Source organism: Moschus berezovskii, chromosome 4 (assembly GCF_049115385.1).
Source record: "Moschus berezovskii isolate FMDL1 chromosome 4, NW_MosBer_1.0, whole genome shotgun sequence".
Lineage (NCBI taxonomy): Eukaryota > Metazoa > Chordata > Mammalia > Artiodactyla > Moschidae > Moschus > Moschus berezovskii.
Window position 1 is genome coordinate 55,177,237 of NC_142463.1, and position 18,761 is coordinate 55,195,997.

Here is an 18,761-nt window from a genome sequence, read left to right on the forward strand (position 1 = left end):
ATCATCATCATAAATTATTCATATTGTGATAAAAGGATGTACTAGTGAGAGAATACAATATGGTCGATGACTGTGGAGCAGAATTTTTTCCTGTAAAATAAATAAGCCAAATGCAGTCAAATTTACACCTTAACCCTGGTTTAGCACAGAAAGACAACAGAGTTAGCAATGGAATCCTGCTATTGTTTCTACCAGGCAGTGTAATGTCTTTAAAAAATTATCTATGAATCCTACAAATATTTATCTGCTTGATTTTGAAATTTTTTTGTTCAACCTAAAACTATGAAAGAGATATGGGTCCTACTGGTTTGTAATTTACACCTTAAAAAACAAAAGCTAATAAACTTATTTTGCTACAATTTTTTTTATCCTCAAAGCTCAGAACAGAGTAAACTGTCAGCAAAGTATAGTTTGCTTATATTTTAAGCAAAAATGTTAACATTAGTATGATTCAAATGTTCATAGACTTTCAAAATGAGAGTTCAGAATATTGAAATGATACTTTAAAAACTATTTTAAGTGGTTTTGTTCATACTAAATTTAAAAAATCAATATTTTATTCTGAATCTATAAGGAAGTCAAAATATAATTTGAATTTTTTTTAACTAGGTGACAAGGGTTAATTGATCCATTTATTCTGCAGGATTACTCTTGATAGGCTGATTCTTCAGTATCAACAAGCCACACAATTTTGTTTCATTTCACCAGGATAAAAATTCCAGAAGGAATCCTGAAATTCCTTCTGGTCAATTAATTCAGCTAAAATGATCAGTCCTTATAATCTCATGAGACTGCACAAATTTTCATCATAACCTTTTGTATTACTATTTTAAATTGCACAAATAATATGTTAATATATGCTCACTGGCAGGGAAATGTAGGTTTTTGCTGGAAAGGGTAAGGGAGACCATGAGGAATGAAATCAATCAAAATTATTGGTACTTAATAATGTAAGGCATTATTCTTGAGATAACATGTTACATGTTAACTAATCCTAACTAGGAAGCAGCAGAGTTGGAATTTAGATTTAGGTCTGATTATCAAATTGTAGTAATCAAACTGTGAGGTGATGAAGGCTGTATTAATACTGGAGCAGTGAAAATAGTGAAGTAATTAATATATAAGAACAAATTTGAAAGTAACATTAACAAATTGTGATAATCTATTAAAATTAGGAGATATAGAAGAAGAATGAACCGTAAATAACTCTAAAATTTGAGAAGCTATGACAATGAAGACTAGGTTTTGTTAGTTATACAGGAAGAAATATCTAATAGGTAATGCTAGATATAATAGAATGGCTCAGGTAAGAGACCAGAACTAGAGCTGTTTGTTATTTTTATCTCAGGCGCATAGATTACTCAAACCTTGGTTAATGACATTCTCATTCATGCATGACCTATTTTTATTGGGCAATTATAAATGGTAGGGACCTAACAGAAGCAGAAGATATTAAGAAGAGGTGGCAAGAATACACAGAAGAACTGTACAAAAAAGATCTTCACGACCAAGATAATCACGATGGTGTGATCACTCACCTAGAGCCAGACATCTTGGAATGTGAAGTCAAGTGGGCCTTAGAAAGCATCACTACGAACAAAGCTAGTGGAGGTGATGGAATTCCAGTTGAGTTTTTGAAATCCTAAAAGATGACACTGTCAAAGTGCTGCACTCAATATGCCAGCAAAGGCAATGCCAAAGAATGTTCAAACTACCGCACAATTGCACTCATCTCACATGCTAGTAAAGTCATGCTCAAAATTCTCCAAGCCAGGCTTCAGCAATATGTGAACTGTGAACTTCCAGATGTTCAAGCAGGTTTTAGAAAAGGCAGAGGAACCAGAGATCACTTTGCCTACATCCGCTGAATCATTGAAAAAGCATGAGAGTTCCAGAAAAACATCTATTTCTGCTTTATTGACTATGCCAAAGCCTTTGACTGTGTGGATCACAATAGACTGTGGAAAATTCTGAAAGAGATGGGAATACCAGACCACCTGACCTGCCTCTTGAGAAACCTATATGCAGGTCAGGAAGCAACAGTTAGAATTGGACATGGAACAACAGACTGGTTCCAAATAGGAAAAGGAGTAAGTCAAGTCTGTATATTGTCACCCCTGTTTATTTAACTTATATGCAGAGTACATCATGAGAAACGCTGGGCTGGAGGAAGCACAAGCTGGAATCAAGACTGCTGGGAGAAATATCAATAACCTCAGATATGCAGATGACACCACCCTTATGGCAGAAAGTGAAGAGGAACTAAAGAGCCTCTTGATGAAAGTGAAAGAGAAGAGTGAAAAGGTTGGCTTGAAGCTCAACATTCAGAAAATTAAGATCATGGCATCCGGTCCCGTCACTTCATGGCAGATAGATGGGGAAACAGTGGAAACAGTGGCTGACTTTATTTTTCTGGACTCCAAAATCACTGCAGATGGTGATTGCAGCCATGAAATAAAAAGATGCTTACTCCTTGGAAGGAAAGTTTTGACCAACCTACGCAGCATATTAAAAAGCAGAGACATTACTTTGCCAACAAAGGTCTGTCTAGTCAAGGTTATGGTTTTTCCAGTGGTCATGTATGGAGGTGACAGTTGGACTAAAAAGAAAGCTGAGCGCCAAAGAATTAATGCTCTTGAACTGTGGTGTTGGAGAAGACTCTTGAGAGTCCCTTGGACTGCAAGGAGATCCAACCAGTCCATCCTAAAGGAGATCAGTCCTGGGTGTTCATTGGAAGGACTGATGTTGAGGCTGAAACTCCAATACTTTGGCCATCTGACGTGAGAGCTGACTCATTGGAGAAGAATCTGATGCTGGAAAAGATTGAGGGCAGGAGGAGAAGGGGACGACCGAGGATGAGATGGTTGGATGGCATCATCGACTCAATGGACATGGGTTTGGGTGAACTCTGGAAGTTGGTGATGGACAGGGAGGCCTGGCGTGCTGCGGTTCATGGGGTCGCAAGGAGTTGGACACGACTGAGCGACTGAACTGAACTGATTGTTAATAATATAGCAAGCACTCACAGACCTACTAAATGACCAAAGTTTAGAAGTTGTTAATAATTACATGCAATCATGTCCACCTTCCTTCTATCATATTTTCTCCTGCCACAAAAGAAAACTTTAGCCCCAGATGGCTTCACTGGCAAGTTCCTGCAAACATTTAAGGAAAAACTAATACCAATTCTGCATGAAACGTAAAGAAAAGAAAGAAATTTCTTAGGGAAAATTAAAGGAAAGGAAATACTTCTCAACTCATTCTATGAGAGCAGCATTACTCTGTTAACAAAAACAGACGTTATAAGAAAAAAAATCTGCAGACCAATATGCTTTATAAACATGGATGCAAAACTTCTCAAAAGTTTTTATCAGATTATCAGTATGTTAAAGGATAATGCATGATGAATTTTATCCTGGGAATATAAAGTCTATTTAACATTTGAAAACAAATTAAGTAGTTCAACATAATGAAGATAAACATTATCTCACAGACGCAGAAATATTTGGGTCAGCTGATGAAAAGAACCAACTGATTGGAAAAGACACTGATGCAGGGAAAGATTGAGGGCAAGAGGAGAAGGGGGAAACAGAGGATGAGATGGTTGGATGGCATCACCAACTCAGTGGACATGAGTTTAAGAAAACTCTCGAAGATAGTGAAGGACGAGGAAGCCTGGTGTGCTGCACTCCATGGGACTGCAAAGAGTCAGACCTGACTTAGCAACTGAACAACAATAAAATGGGCAAAAGATTTAAGTAGACACTTTCATAAAAGAATATTTACAGATAGAAAAGAAATATATGAAAAGATGTTCAATATCATTAGATATCAGGGAATGTTAATACCATAATATGATGTCACTGCATACATTTAGAATGTCTGAAATTAAGAAGACTATACTAAGTGTTGATGAAGATGCAGACAATGTATAGCTCTCATATTGGTAGGAAGATAAAATAGTACAGCCATTTAGAAAACAGCTTGGCAGTTCTTTAAAAGTTGAACATACATTTACCATAAGGCCTAGCCATTATAGTTCATTTATTTACCCAAGAGAAATAAAAAAGCATATGTCCACACACAGACTTGTATGTGAATACTCATACCAGCTTTATTTGTAATAGTAACTGGAAACAACTTAAATGTCCATCTGCAGATGAATGATTAACAGTGGTTAACTCTGGTATATTCATCCAATGGTATATTATTCTGCAATAAAAAGAAATAAACTTTTGATATATGCAACGACATGGATGAATCTCAAAATAATTATGCATGGTGAAAGAACCTGAACAGTAGAGTATATACTTGTATGATTCCTTTCATAGAAAATTTAAACTAATCTACAAATGACAGAAAGCATTATCTGCCTAGGAATGGAGGTGGGAACAACTGAAAGAAAAGGGAGGTTAAGGGGATCTGAGATACTTTTGGATATAAATATATATTCAGGTTTTTTCTTTCTTTTTTTTTTGGCTGCACTCTGTGGCTTCTGAGGTCTCAGTTTCCTAACCAGTGATTGAACACAGGCCACAACAGTGAAAGTGCTATGTTCTAACCACTTGACCACCAGGGAATCCCTATATATTTATATCTTGATTGTGCTGATAGTGTCCTAGGTATATACATATGTCAGAACTTACTGAACTGTAAACTTTCAAAAAGTATAGCTTACTGTATGTCTATTATACCTTTGAAATTTTTAAAAATTAAAAATTTAAAGCCAATAGACAAAATAAAATTCTAAAAAATATTCAATCACTACAGAAGTAGGCAGAAAAGGGGAATGGCATATGTACAGACACACACATGCATATGCATTGTTAAAAGTTTGAAATTACATGAAATAAAAATGACAGAATTAAAGCAATAGACAATTCTTAACCAAAACAAATTTTTTTAGTAAAGACATAGAAGATCCAAATAACATGATCAACCACCTTGACCTCATTGATAATTATAGAATAATACACATCCAATAACAATACAAATTCTTTGCATAGGCACTTGATACATTCACTAAACTATTTTGGGTTATTAACTTACAAAGATTTTTTAACACCATGCACCTTATACCTTCTAAACCCTAAATCTTGGGGAGAGAACTGAGTTACTATAATTAATTATGTGCTTAGATTATATCATTATTTTTTGAGGGGTAATAAACGTGTTATTTCTCTTTATAAAAATATTTATATAACACATTAAAAAATTAAGTCATCAAAAATTCTTACTCAATACTGACATTTTTTTTCAGGTTCAAAAAATTACAAAGCTTCATAATCACCCCAAGACCACATACAGCAAACATGAATGATATTTCCCAAAAGGCTGAGGTAAGCTTTTTAACTTAAAAGTTAAAAAAGAGGGGAATCATAGAGTTGACTGCACAACTGCTGGAAGGGCAACTGGTGGAAAGGTCATTCACAGAAGTTCATAGTAACACAGTGTCAAGATGTAAGACATAAGAAGAGATAAAATTCAAAGGCTGGTCTCAGTATTTTTATTTGGATTCTTATCTAGGAAGCATGATTATAAAATTTTGTGTTTGATAGTAAAGTGGATGTGATAGCTAAAATCTTGAGTAAATTTTAACATAATATATTGACAAATCTTAGAAGTTGTTTTTTCAGTATTAAAAAAAGAGTATCAATGACACCATAAGTAGAAAATAAAATAGAGGCTGTGTATTCTACAGATTAATTAATCAATTTGCCATTGTCACTAGGAGAAGGAGTTTGGTGTTCTGAGGCGATGAAGTTTTATTTACTGACACTTCTTTTAGAGATCAGTGTAATTTTCAAAAAGATGAAAATAATTTGCTTTCCTGGTTTCAAAATGGAGGAAACCGGTTTCTCCAGTCTTTTAACAGATTTCTCCTTCTTTGGAAAGCTTGTTTGTCATTTGGAAATTTTCCCCTTAGAGCACATCCTACTTGGAATGATATAGCATTCTCACGTATTTTCAGGGTGGGCTTAAAGAAGTTCTAGATGGGCAGTACAGCAGTAGTAACAACAAAAATCACTGTTTGTGCAAAGACCATGGCTCACCTCAGCCACAAATGAGAAGCAAATGCTCTTCAGTTTTCCTCATATTAGAAACAGAAACAAGCAAGAAAATGAATATGTAAATTAGTTTTAAGCTTTTTGCTTTGTTTTCAACTTATCTAACTTATTAAAATTAGACTTGGTATCTTTTAGGCAAGTAATATAAAATCTGAATCTTTAATAATGAAATAGGTCAGTAGGATACAGGTTGTTTTGAATTGGAATCCAGTCTTCAATGTTTATATTTTTCCAGCGTTCAGCTTCAGTGGAACACATACAGAATGGGACTTCCTTGCAATATATTAGTAACATTTTTACTCTCATATTTTCTGTAATATCATCTTTTATACTTATATTTTAGAAGGTATCTAATCAGATTCTTATACAAATAAAGGTTTCAAACTCATTTCTATATTCTGTTTTGATAAATATTTCTTATATTGCTTATTCTGATCTATCTTTACCTAATTTCTTCCTTTCTTATTTTTTTAACTTTCTTCTCTTTATTTTCTTCTAATGAAGATTCTGCTTTCTTCATCTAAACCTATACCAAAAACCTATGTGCCAAAACTTGGCAAGGGTGATGTAAAGGATAAGTTTGAAGCCATGCAGAGAGCAAGGGAAGAAAGAAATCAAAGGAGATCTAGAGACGAAAAGCAAAGAAGAAAAGAACAATATATTAGAGAGAGAGAATGGAACAGGAGAAAGCAGGAGGTTATTTTATTTTATTTTTATTTTATTCTTGTGCAAATATTCATTTTCATCATTTAAATTTACATTAATTTATTATTCACATTAACCACATTTTATATTAACTGTACTTAAAATATTTTCTGCATTTATAAGCTAATTTCAAACTCTGCATATATAATATGATTTAGTGTGAAGTTTGGACATGTTCATATTAATTTATTTACCCATCTAGATTAAAGAAATGCTTGCTTCTGATGATGAAGAGGTATCTTCTAAAGTAGAAAAGGCTTACGTCCCAAAGCTAATAGGTAAGCCCTTGAGGGGTAAACTGTAAATAAAACTGCAAACAAGGAAACAAAACAAAAGGTCAAACTTGTTTCATATATTCTTAGGAACCGTTAAAGGTAAATTTGCTGAAATGGAGAAACAAAGACAAGAGGAACAAAGGAAGAGGACGGAGGAGGAACGAAAACGCCGAATTGAGCAGGATCTCTTAGAGAAGAGGAAGATACAACGTGAATTAGCAAGAAGGGCTGAGCAGGTACACAGTAGACGTTAAGTCAGTGTTTGCTTCAGAAACTAACTGTACAGAGTAAAACTAACCAGTATGTTGCCTAATCAAAGTGTTTCATTATAACATAAACCTATTGAATAGTAGCTAGCATGAAAGTAAGGTCTTAAGCACAATATTTAATATCGAATGCTGAGAAGGATAAGGGCAGAATGTGTCTATTTCAAGGTTGAGTACTGAGATGACTTTTGTTATATACTGTCTTATTCTGTCCACATTCCGTATTTTTCCTGACACATCAGAAAATTTTACAAAGATATAAGGCAAACTCATTATCCAGACATGTAACAAAATGCTGATCTTTTAATAGCAATCAAAAATACTTGGTTATTATCAAGCACTAAGGCTTAATTAGAATATCTTCCTACTCAATTATTTGTAACATGTAACAAAATTAAGTCACATTATATTCAATAATGGTATTATTAGCAAGTTGGGGATGGTAGTAGGAGAGGGGAGATACGTGTGACAGTCATGTCCTTCACGTAGCCATTCCTGATGCCCATAGCCATGAAGGACAAACTAGAAGAAAGACATTATTACTATGATTTTATAGAATCTCTTAACGAACTTAAAATTCCCATATATTTTCTGCTCAAAAGATGAGAACTAGGAGGCTGGTAAAGATTTTAAAATACTCAAGAATCTGATCTAAGTTCCAGAAAAAGTTAATCTCTCAAAATGATTAATGATTGTAATGACATAGAAACTTGAAATTCTAATAGTCAAAATGAACATTTTATTAAGAAAGGAACTGATCAGTTCACAAAAATTTCTCTAATATATTGATATTTGTTTTATATTATAAATGATCTGTAGTCATAGAGTTGAAAAAAATACCAGAAGACACTTATATTGCTTATGTACTCTAACCTTGTCTATATTGTAGGATCAAAAGAGATGATTAATATACTGATTTTAGTGAGACTAAACTAGTACAATAATGGTATTTATCTCTCAAAGTTTTATTAAGATTATATGAGTTAATAAATGGAAGCATTTAGGACAGTGCCTGGTACAAAGTAAGTGGGCTATAAATGAATGTTTCATCTAAATAGTAGTACATATAAATAAAATGTCATGAAACCATTTTAATTTTCCCTTCTCTCAACATTTTAACAATTATCCTAACATAATCTTCATAGTGTATTGTCTCTTTCATAACCATTTATATTGTGAGGTTGTACTTGGCTCCCTTTTGCCTTTGCTTTAAGTGTCTTAAATCTATTTGCTACGCTTCTTTCAGTTCCTACAACTTTTCTGAAAAAAAGTGACAGGGGCTTCCCTGGCAGTCCAGTGATTAGGACTCAGCACTTTCTCTGCTGGAAGTCCAGGTTCAATCCTTGGTCAAGGAACTAAGATCCTACAAGCTGCACAGCATGGCCAAACAAACAAACAAACAAAAAACCTCAAAACAGAAAAGTGACAAAGAAGACAAAGCATATGCCATATTTGCACGTCAAGGAAATTTATTTACTCTGACTTTGCGAATAACCACTTTTATGGCACAAGTAGCCATTTTTATGGTGGCAAATAATGATATATGCCAGATGAAATTATAGAAACGAATTGGGATTTTCTATATTTTATCACTTCGTATCTCTTTGTGTAAAGAGAGAATGGTATACTTTACCTGTCACCTCCAGTCATCAAAGATTAGGATTCATTTTGAAAAGAAATTTCAGAAGGGAGCACAATTATTAAAAAATGAACATTTTAGGTTATATGTTATAAATATAAAACATATCACTATATATGTAATTATATTTATAATACAAATTATAAAAGAAGGTAATAAAATTATAGTAAAATATATAATATATGGTGCTTGGCAAGAAATAATGAGTATACACATGGGGTTAGTCTACTTCTTTTAAATCTTGTGTTCTTTTCCAAGGTGCACTGATTACACACTAGACTTTGAGACCCACTGCAACCCTATGAACTGAATATGCAGGCAGTGGTTTCACAAAGAACTATGTATGTGTTGAAGAGGTGAATTTGAATCTGATGAAGACATAGGGTACTCAGAAAGAAATGGAAAAAAGCTAATCATGAAAAAGAACCACTGTAGTAACCATAGATACTGCATGGCAAGAGAATCTTGGTTAATAAAAATTTTAGCCTATTGAATTATTTGAGAATACGCAGATAGAGCAATATAAACTATTAATAGTAATTTCATTTTGTAAATATGGGAAATCTAATTTAAAAACCTAATTAAGTACATTTTCCACTCAAATCTAATAAAATTTAATCGATCTTTGAATACAAGAAGTAAATCATGATATAGGTAGTTAAGAAGAGTCTTAATGAAAAATCATCTTGTTCAAGTCCATTACTATAGATAGGATTTTTGAGTCAGACAAGTAGCTGAGTAATGTTCGAAATAATTACCAGTTATTGAACTTTATTGAACAGTCTATTCACTATTTCATTCCACTACGTTTCTCAGGCAACTTCGTAATTCCATTTTCCCAAAACTTTTTATCTTTTTGATCAAACAACTGTTCCAGGTACCTTTTACAGTCTTTCAGGGAACTGAAGTTTTTTCCATTAAGATAACTTTTTAAAGACCAAAATAAATGGAAATCTGAAGGTGCAATGGCTGGTAAATATGGTGGATGAGTCAGAACTTCCTAGCCAAGCTGTCAGAGAAGGCAATGGCAAGCCACTCCAGTACTCTAGCCTAGAAAATCCCATGGACGGAGGAGCCTGGTAGGCTGCAGTCCATGGGATCACTAAGTCAGACACGACTGAGCGACTTCACTTTCACTTTTCCGTTTTATGTACTGGAGAAGGAAATGGCAACCCACTCCAGTGTTCTTGCCTGGAGAATCCCAGGGATGGGGGAGCCTGGTGGGCTGCCGTCTCTGGGGTCGCACAGAGTCGGACATGACTGAAGTAACTTAGCAGCAGCAGCAGCAGCAGCAGCCAAGCTGTAACAGTTTTTGCCTGGTCATCAAAAAAACATGCAGTCTTGTGTTATCTTGAGGGAAGATTATGCATTTTCTGTTGATTAATTCCAGATGGTTTTCATGGAGTGCTACTTTCAGTTGGTTTAATTGGGAGCAGTACTTGTTGGAATTGTTTGGTTTTCCAGAAGGAGCTCATGAGAGAGGACTCTCTTCCAGTCCCACAATATATATAACATCACCTTCTTTGGAAGGAAGTCCGGCCTTTGGTGTGGTTGGTGGTGGTTCATTTTGCTTGCCCCATGATCTCTTCCATTCCACATTATTGTACAGTATCCATTTTTCATTGCTTGTCAAAATGTTTTTAAAATGGAACATTTTTGTTATGTTTAAGTAGAGAATCAAATTCGAAAATATAGTCGAGAAGATTTTGTTGTTGTTGTTTATGTGGAACCCAAATATCAAAGCAATTAACATAACCAAGCTGGTATAAATGATTTTCAGTGCTTGATTTGGATATTTTGAATATGTTGAATATCTCACTCCTGGTATAACACTGATTGTTCTCAGTTAATGTCTTGATTTGATCACTATCAACTTTAACTGGTTTACCCAACCATGGAGTATCATCCAGCAAGAAATCTCCAGCACAAAACTTTGGAAACCAGTTTTGACACATTCCATCAGTTGGCACCTTCTCCATGCACTGTACAAGTATTTTGTGCATTTCAGTTGTTTTTTACCTTTCCCGAAATAATAAAGCAATTTTTATTCCACCTTCAATATTAAAATGGCTGTATAAAATTCACCAATTTTGGTAAGTTTTTTTAAATGCACGCAGATATGACAACTGTCACAATACAATCTAACAAAATTGTTTCAAATGAAGTTCTGTTCGTTCCATTCCGTTGCTCAGTCGTGTCCGACTCTTTGTGACCCCATGGACTGTAGCCTACCAGGCTTCTCCGTCCATGGGATTCTCCAGGCAAGTATACTGGAGTGGGTTGCCATTTCCTTCTCCAGGGGATCTTCCCGACCCAGGGATCGAACCCGGGTCTCCCGCATTGGAGGCAGACGCTTTAACCTCTGAGCCACCAGGGAAATACAAAGGCAACTAAATGCAATTAGAGCCAGTTTACAGAAAAACCCAAATGAAGTTTTTGGCCAACACAATAGTTTATTATCTACTGCAAGCTAATAGCGGAGAAGGCAATGGCAAGCCACTCCAGTACTATTGCCTAGAAAATCCCGTGGATGGAGGAGCCTGGTAGGCTGCAGTCCGTGGGGTCGCTAAGGGTCGGACACGACTGAGCGACTTCACTTTCACTTTTCACTTTCACACATTGGAGAAGGAAACGGCACCCCACTCCAGTGTTCTTGCCTGGAGAATCCCAGGGACGGGGGAGACTGGTGGGCTGCAGTTTATGGGGTCACACAGAGTCGGACACGACTGAAGTGACTTAGCAGCAGCAGCAGCAGCAAGCTAATAAAAATCTGAAAAGGTGGTAGCACCAAGAAAAAGAAATCTGGGGTTAAAAAATTTAGAACTTTTACCCCTGTGCTCTCAATTTCTCACTTCCCACCATACCTCCTAGAACTTCTTATTGAGATTAACACAAATTATAGGGTAATTATCATCACTCTTTTGAAGGGAAATAATTTTATAATTATTTTATTATAGATCTACTAAATTTTTTCATAGTATCATTTATCATTCAATAAAAGTTTCAACATTTACACAGCAAATCAGTATAATAGATAATTCCATAACAAAGCAAATTATTCTGAACAAAACTATTTAAAATAAATTATTAAAATATACAATAGATTTATTTTTAAAAAAGTTTGTTCAGAATAATTTATTTCAGCCTGAGTGAGGAACAGACTACTTCCGGATTCTTTCACTGATGTTAGAAATCAAATTAAAACAATAAACAATTTGAACTTTTCCTTTCTAACTTTTTCATTTTCTCATTGTTTATGTTTCTTTTTCCTGAGACTTCAAACATTGTGCTATTTAAATCATCTTTCTGTCATTTCTCACTCTGTTATGTACATTAGCCTGCTAACCTTATTGGCCAAATGGAGTTCCCTTCTTTTGAATGAGGGCCTTTCCTATATAGATCTGGTCAAAATATACAATAAACAATTATGATTGTTTTTCCTTCTAAACTAGACATGTGAAAGCCTGTACCTTTCACTGCACTTTATTATTGTGTCAGTTATATTTTGGCTATATTGTAAAATATAGTCATAATAATTATTTGGTTGCAAATGATAGGTTTTCCTTTCATTGTGGCAGAGAATGGAGAAATGTTTTTGTATTTCAGTTTAAATTGCTTGTTTATTTAATAACTGTTGGTTGTAAGCTCACAGCCATGTTGTAAGAGCTTGGTCCGTTATTCAAATTCCAGAATTACAAAGGTAGGCTTTATTTTAATTTTTTCTTAATATACTGTTCCCAAGATATTGATATCAAAATGCAAAAACTAATAGAAGGTTTAACTCTATTTAAAAGGACATAATTGGCTAATTTGGAGCAACATAAAAATACTTCAAAAATTATAAATTTTGAAAATTTACCATAAATCACAACTAAATTACTTTTGAATTATATGTTTAAAGCAAAACACAGAAATCTGATGTAATGTAATGATATGAAATTCTTATTCAATAGATTGAGGACATAAACAATACGGATACTGAATCAGCACCAGAGGTAAATGGACATTTCCTTTAATGAAACATTCACCTAAAACTATCTGGTTCACAAATAATCTTTCAATTAAAAAATTAAAAGAGTTTTATTATGAATATAGCAACAAGAAAAAGGACAAAAATGTTTTGCAAAACAAGGTCATACTTTTGCACTTTCAAACACTATTAGCTTAGTGTTTTTGGAGAAAAGTATGTTTTTGCTCTCATGGTTCAAGTGGAGACACAAATCTGATTTTGAAATACTCTGCCAAGACTATATATTTCTTGAACTATTACTAATAGTTGAGACTGCTAAAATCTAACGTTGAAAAACGCAGTTTTCTTTTCATCGTTTGTCTTCTTTCCTCAGAGTTCCTGATTGTTTTGGTTATTACATACTAGCAGAGAGTACAGTATCTGTTACCATGAAGGAATGTTCAGCAACCACAACAGTTTTAGATCTCTTCTAATCTAACATACAAAGTTAAAGATCAATCAGTTTGATGGTGTGCCTAGAAGTACAGACAAATTGGAAGCAGTTTTACTTCAGGGGAATGTGTTACAAATTATAATTCTTCACTTTGTTTTTGAAAAAAGTTCAGAGGCAATAATAGATGATGTAAAAGAACTAATTAAAATGAATTTCAAAAACAAGTTTAAGAATATGTGAATAGGACCAAATGCCAAAGAGTATTGTCTATAACATAAATGTTTTCTAGATCACTTGGAAATACTGTTTTTTATTTTCCTCACTAAATGTTGGTTGTTAAATATTTAAAAACTTACACGGAGAGAAAAGCCAAATGCAGAAAGCTTTCTTGTGTGTTTACACTGAATCTATCCACCATCAAATTGATTGAGAGTATGCTCACATGCACATTACCTCTTGTGGGATGAGTGCATGATAGCGAAATTCAGATAATGTCACATGGTTTTATCTGAACACTATTAACACCATCTTCTAGGAAAAAGGATGCTTCTTGAACCTTGTCAGCAATGGATTTCAGTAAGATTAATTCATAATGTACAATGAATTCAGAAAAAGAGCTATTTAACAGAAATCTGTAAAAACTACATTTTTATTCTTCATAGCATTGATAACAATGTAATGAAATCCACCAATGATGGCAGTAATGTCCCGTGGAATCTAAATTTTGATTTGGAAGAAATATGCTAATCACCTATTTTATAAATTAGGAAGGAGATGAGTCACTGCTTGTAACAGTGGTACCTGTCAAATCACACAAAACATCTGGAAAAATAAAAAAGAATTTTGAAGATCTAGAAAAAGAACGAGAAGAGAAGGAAAGGGTCAAGTATGAAGAAGATAAAAGAATAAGATGTGAAGAACAACACCGATCTCTCAAGGAAGCAAAATGTCTTTCGTTGGTCATGGTAATTTTTTTTTTAAGAACAAATAAAAAGTTGATTCAAATCATATCCTTTTATGATTAATGGGTAGGTTTTCATTATGTTTTCTTAGGATGACGAACTAGAAAGCGAGGCAAAAAAAGAATCACTTTCTTCTGGAAAACTGAAACTGACTTTTGAAGAATTGGAAAGACAAAGACAAGAAAACCAAAGGAAGCAAGCTGAGGAGGAGGCAAGAAAACGTTTAGAAGAAGAGAGGCGTGCTTTTGAAGAAGCACGGCGGCAAATGGTAACACAAACCAATGTATATGTAACATTTATATATGTGGATTATAATACATAATTATATTATGCTATATAACATATATTACAATATTATATAAATTATATGTATAATATGTTATCTGTAAAGTATTCAATATTAAGGGAGGTAGCTGGATTTGGAGAGGTTCATTGCTATAAATTTTAGGAGATTTTCTATGTTGAAGGGTCTGATTTTGAAATGTATACATATTCCATATATAACATGCATACATATTATGTTCTAGTTTTCATTTTGGGATATTTTATCTAATATTCTCCAAATTTTTATTTTTATAAATTGTTATAAATATACAAAATATTTATTCAACAGAATAATTATTCAACTCTTTATCTGTTAGTTCAGTCTGCAGTGTGTTTAATAGCATGGTGCAGCACACTTTCAAGTCTAATCATATGTATTCATTTAGTGTCAATGTGTGTATATATATACACACACACACACACACATATACTGAACATATATGTGTGTATAAATGTATACAATCTAAGTGGTTAAGAACATGGGCTTTGGAGCCAGACTGCCTGGATTCATATATCTAACATTTATTAAATGTGTATCCATGGACAAGTTATTTAACTTCTCTATATCTTTCCTCATTTGTAAAATGGTGAAAATAACTGGGCCTACTTCTTAAATTATTAAATGAGTTAACACAGAAAGCGATTAGCATCTAGCATATAAGAAGTGAATTATTTTTTATTTATTTTTATTTTATAATTTTTATTTTTTTGACCATGCAGTGGAGCTTGCAGGATCTTAATTCCTTGACCAGGGATTGAACCTGTGAACCCTGCAATGGAAGTGCAGAATCCTAACCACTGGACCACCAGGGAACTCCCAATAAGTGCTTTAAAATCATTAACTGCTATTATAGTAACAGATTTACCAACAAAAAATAAAACTGAAATAAGAAAACACTGGTTCCAAATCTCATTGCAAGAACTGAAGAATGGAACATATATAATTTTTTAAGCTTTCAGACTTTCTTGATTAACTTTAAATAACGATGTTCTAAGGACTGTACCTCCAAAATTTTAATTTTCTAGATATTTTGTTTGAAATTGTTACTTTTGGGCAGTTATAGTTGGATATCTACACATTTTAGATATCACTGGCGATCAATTTAGTGAAAAGACATAGTAATATCATTAATTAAATCATAAATTTCAATGATTATTTAATTAATTTGTATTATATTACAGTTTTAATTATAAAATCATTAAATTTGAATTGTATATAAAATAGCTCGATATTTTACCCATTTAATTACCATAGTTCATAGTAAAAAAAAAATCCATGAAAATTACAGAATGACTTTTACTTTATTATCTAAGAGACTGTGTGTGTATACTTGAACCTCAGTTAAAGTACATACACACAAAAAATTTTTCCAGCTTAGATTTTTTTGAATCATATTAGATTCATATTTTTGAACATTAGATTATTCTAGAATTAGAATATTAATCTAATATTGATTAGAATATTAGATGAAATATTATTCATTTTTTTTGAATCATATAAAGGAAGGAGATTTTGGTCCCCTATGTGAGGTGACTGAGTCTGTGCCTTTTGATTGGTAATTTGTTCCTGTCTTTGATGACTCTCAGTTCTTAAATGAGTTGTTTGTTGGTTAGGTAAATGATGAGGAGGAAAACCAAGACACGGAAAACATTTTTAAAGGGTACCGCCCTGGCAAACTCAAGCTCAGTTTTGAAGAAATAGAAAGACAAAGGAGAGAAGATGAAAAAAGGAAAGCAGAAGAAGATGCCAGAAGAAGAATAGAGGAAGAAAAGGCGGCATTTGCTGAAGCAAGGAGAAGCATGGTAAGACAGAATGTAACTGCAGGCGGCCATTGGGATTCAGCTTTTTAGAGTATGTTAGGAGAAAGCATTCAACTGTGGGGATACCCTATTATTTCTGGAAGTTGTTCCAAAAGTGGGGACGGCATATAAGTTTTCTCCTATGGCATAATACCATCAGTTAAAGATGTCTGCTTCAGTATCATGTTGAAAAGGTTCTGATTAAATTGCTCTGCCTAGTATCTTCCTTCTCTGAGAAGCTGTGTTTTCTAGAACCAAGTATCTAAGCTAGGAGGGAGGGGGTTCCTACCCCCACCTTCCCCACCAGTCTCTCCATTCTCTTCTCCCTAGCTGCATTTCCTCCTTCCCTGCCTCACTCCTTTCCTTCCCTCCTTTCTTTCCAAGTTCCATCCCATCAGGATACATTAAATGACCAAAGCCATTTAATCACAATTATTTAACTCTCCAAAATGCTTATCATCACTCTGGATATTGCTATCCAACTGAACTCTGCTATAAAGTTATACTTCTTATGCCATTTTAATGTTTGTAAATATACAATTATCTGACAAACTCTATTTTTAGGTACGTTGACATGTGAATGCGCACAACCTTCTTGAAACATTTTCATTCGCTTCAGCCATATCATGACCTAGTTTTTTCCCTATGTCTGGGTGAGCTTCAGACACATATTCAAAGTGTTTTTTGGCCTCATTATCCACACAGATGCTTAAATCAGACCTAAGAACCTTAAGCACTTCCACCTCTCATTTGTGCCTCATATCCAATCACTCACTAAGTCTCATTTCCTATATATCACTATTAAAATTCCATTTCCCACTGTTGTTCAGTTGCTAAGTTATGTCTGACTCCTTGCGACTCTATGGACTGTAGCACACCAGCCTTCCCTACCCTTCACCATCCCCCGAGTTTGCTTAGATTCATGTCCATTGAGTCAGTGATGCTATCTAACCATCTCATCCTCTGCCACCCTCTTCTCCTAATTTTGCCTTCAATCTTTCCGAGCACTTCCTACTGCTACTACTATAATGCAGGTCACTGTTACCCCTTGCCTCAGGCCAACTCCTAATTAATTTGCTTTGTGGCCTATGAGCTATTCTTTCCTATAAAGCCAGGAAAGAAAGAAAGAAAGTGAAGTTACTCAGTTTGTGTCTGACTCATTGCAACCCCTGGACTGTAGCCTGCCAGGATCCTCCGTCCATGGGATTTTTCCAGGCAAGAATACTGGAGTGGGTTGCTATTTCCTTCTCCAGGAGATCTTCCTGACACAGGGATTGAACCCAGGTCTCCCACACTGCAGGCAGACTCTTTACACTCTGAGCCACCAGGGAAGCCCATAAAGCTAGGAGAGTTCTCCTGATGAAACTATGGATGGAGGTTCATGACATTGTACAGGAGACAGGGATCAAGAGCATCCACAAGAAAAAGAAATGCAAAAAAGCAATCAAGGCCTTAAAAACAGCTGTGAAAAGAAGAGAAGCAAAAAGCAAAGGAGAAAAGGAAAGATATACCCATTTGAATGCAGAGTTCCAAAGAGTAGCAAGGAGAGATAAGAAAGCCTTCCTCAGTTTTCAGTGCAAAAAAGTAGAGGAAAACAACAAAATGGAAAGACTAGAGATCTCTTCAAGAAAACTAGAGATACCAAGGGAACATTTCATGCAAAGATGGGCTCAATAAAAGACAGAAATGGTAGGGACCTAACAGAAGCAGAAGATATTAAGAAGAGGTGGCAAGAATACAGAGAAGAACTGTACAAAAAAGATCTTCATGACCCAGATAATCATGATGGTGTGATCACTCACCTAGAGCCAGACATCCTGGAATGTGAAGTCAAGTGGGCCTTAGGAAGCATCACTATGAACAAAGCTAGTGGAGGTGATGGAATTCCAGTTGAGCTATTTCAAAGTCTAAAAGAAGATGCGGTGAAAGTGCTGCAGTAAATATGCCAGCAAATTTGGAAAACTCAGCAGTGGCCATAAGACTGGAAAAGGTCAGTTTTCATTCCAATCCCAAAGAAAGGCAATGCCAAAGAATGCTCAAACTACTACACAATTGCACTCATCTCACACGCTAGTAAAGTAATGCTCAAAATTCTCCAAGCCGGGCTTCAACAGTATGTGAACCGTGAACTTCCAGATGTTCAAATTGGATTTAGAAAAGTCAGAGGAACCAGAGATCAAATTGCCAACATCTGTTGGATCATCATAAAAGCAAGAGAGTTCCAGAAAAACATCTATTTCTGCCTTATTGATTATGCCAAAGCCTTTGACTGTGTGGATCACAATAAACTGGAAAATTCTGAAAGAGATGGGAATACCA

At 34.5% G+C, this 18,761-nt stretch overlaps 1 protein-coding gene across 9 annotated transcripts in view; it reads left to right on the plus strand.

Annotated features, from left to right (window-relative positions):
- NEXN (nexilin F-actin binding protein) overlaps positions 1–18,761 on the plus strand; it is a 60,873-nt gene that overhangs the window by 19,404 nt on the left and 22,708 nt on the right. For 4 of the 9 annotated variants that reach the window (XM_055401321.2, XM_088835421.1, XM_055401316.2 and 1 more), the window contains 8 exons: positions 5,261–5,339; positions 6,573–6,764; positions 6,976–7,051; positions 7,136–7,284; positions 12,907–12,948; positions 14,124–14,321; positions 14,410–14,586; positions 16,257–16,445. In XM_055401321.2, the coding sequence (XP_055257296.1) occupies positions 5,313–5,339; positions 6,573–6,764; positions 6,976–7,051; positions 7,136–7,284; positions 12,907–12,948; positions 14,124–14,321; positions 14,410–14,586; positions 16,257–16,445 (1,050 nt within the window). In that variant the 5' untranslated portion in view covers positions 5,261–5,312. The remainder of the gene's footprint in view (positions 1–5,260; positions 5,340–6,572; positions 6,765–6,975; positions 7,052–7,135; positions 7,285–12,906; positions 12,949–14,123; positions 14,322–14,409; positions 14,587–16,256; positions 16,446–18,761) is intronic. The other 5 variants (XM_055401319.2, XM_088835422.1, XM_055401318.2 and 2 more) reach the window with 3 other exon arrangements.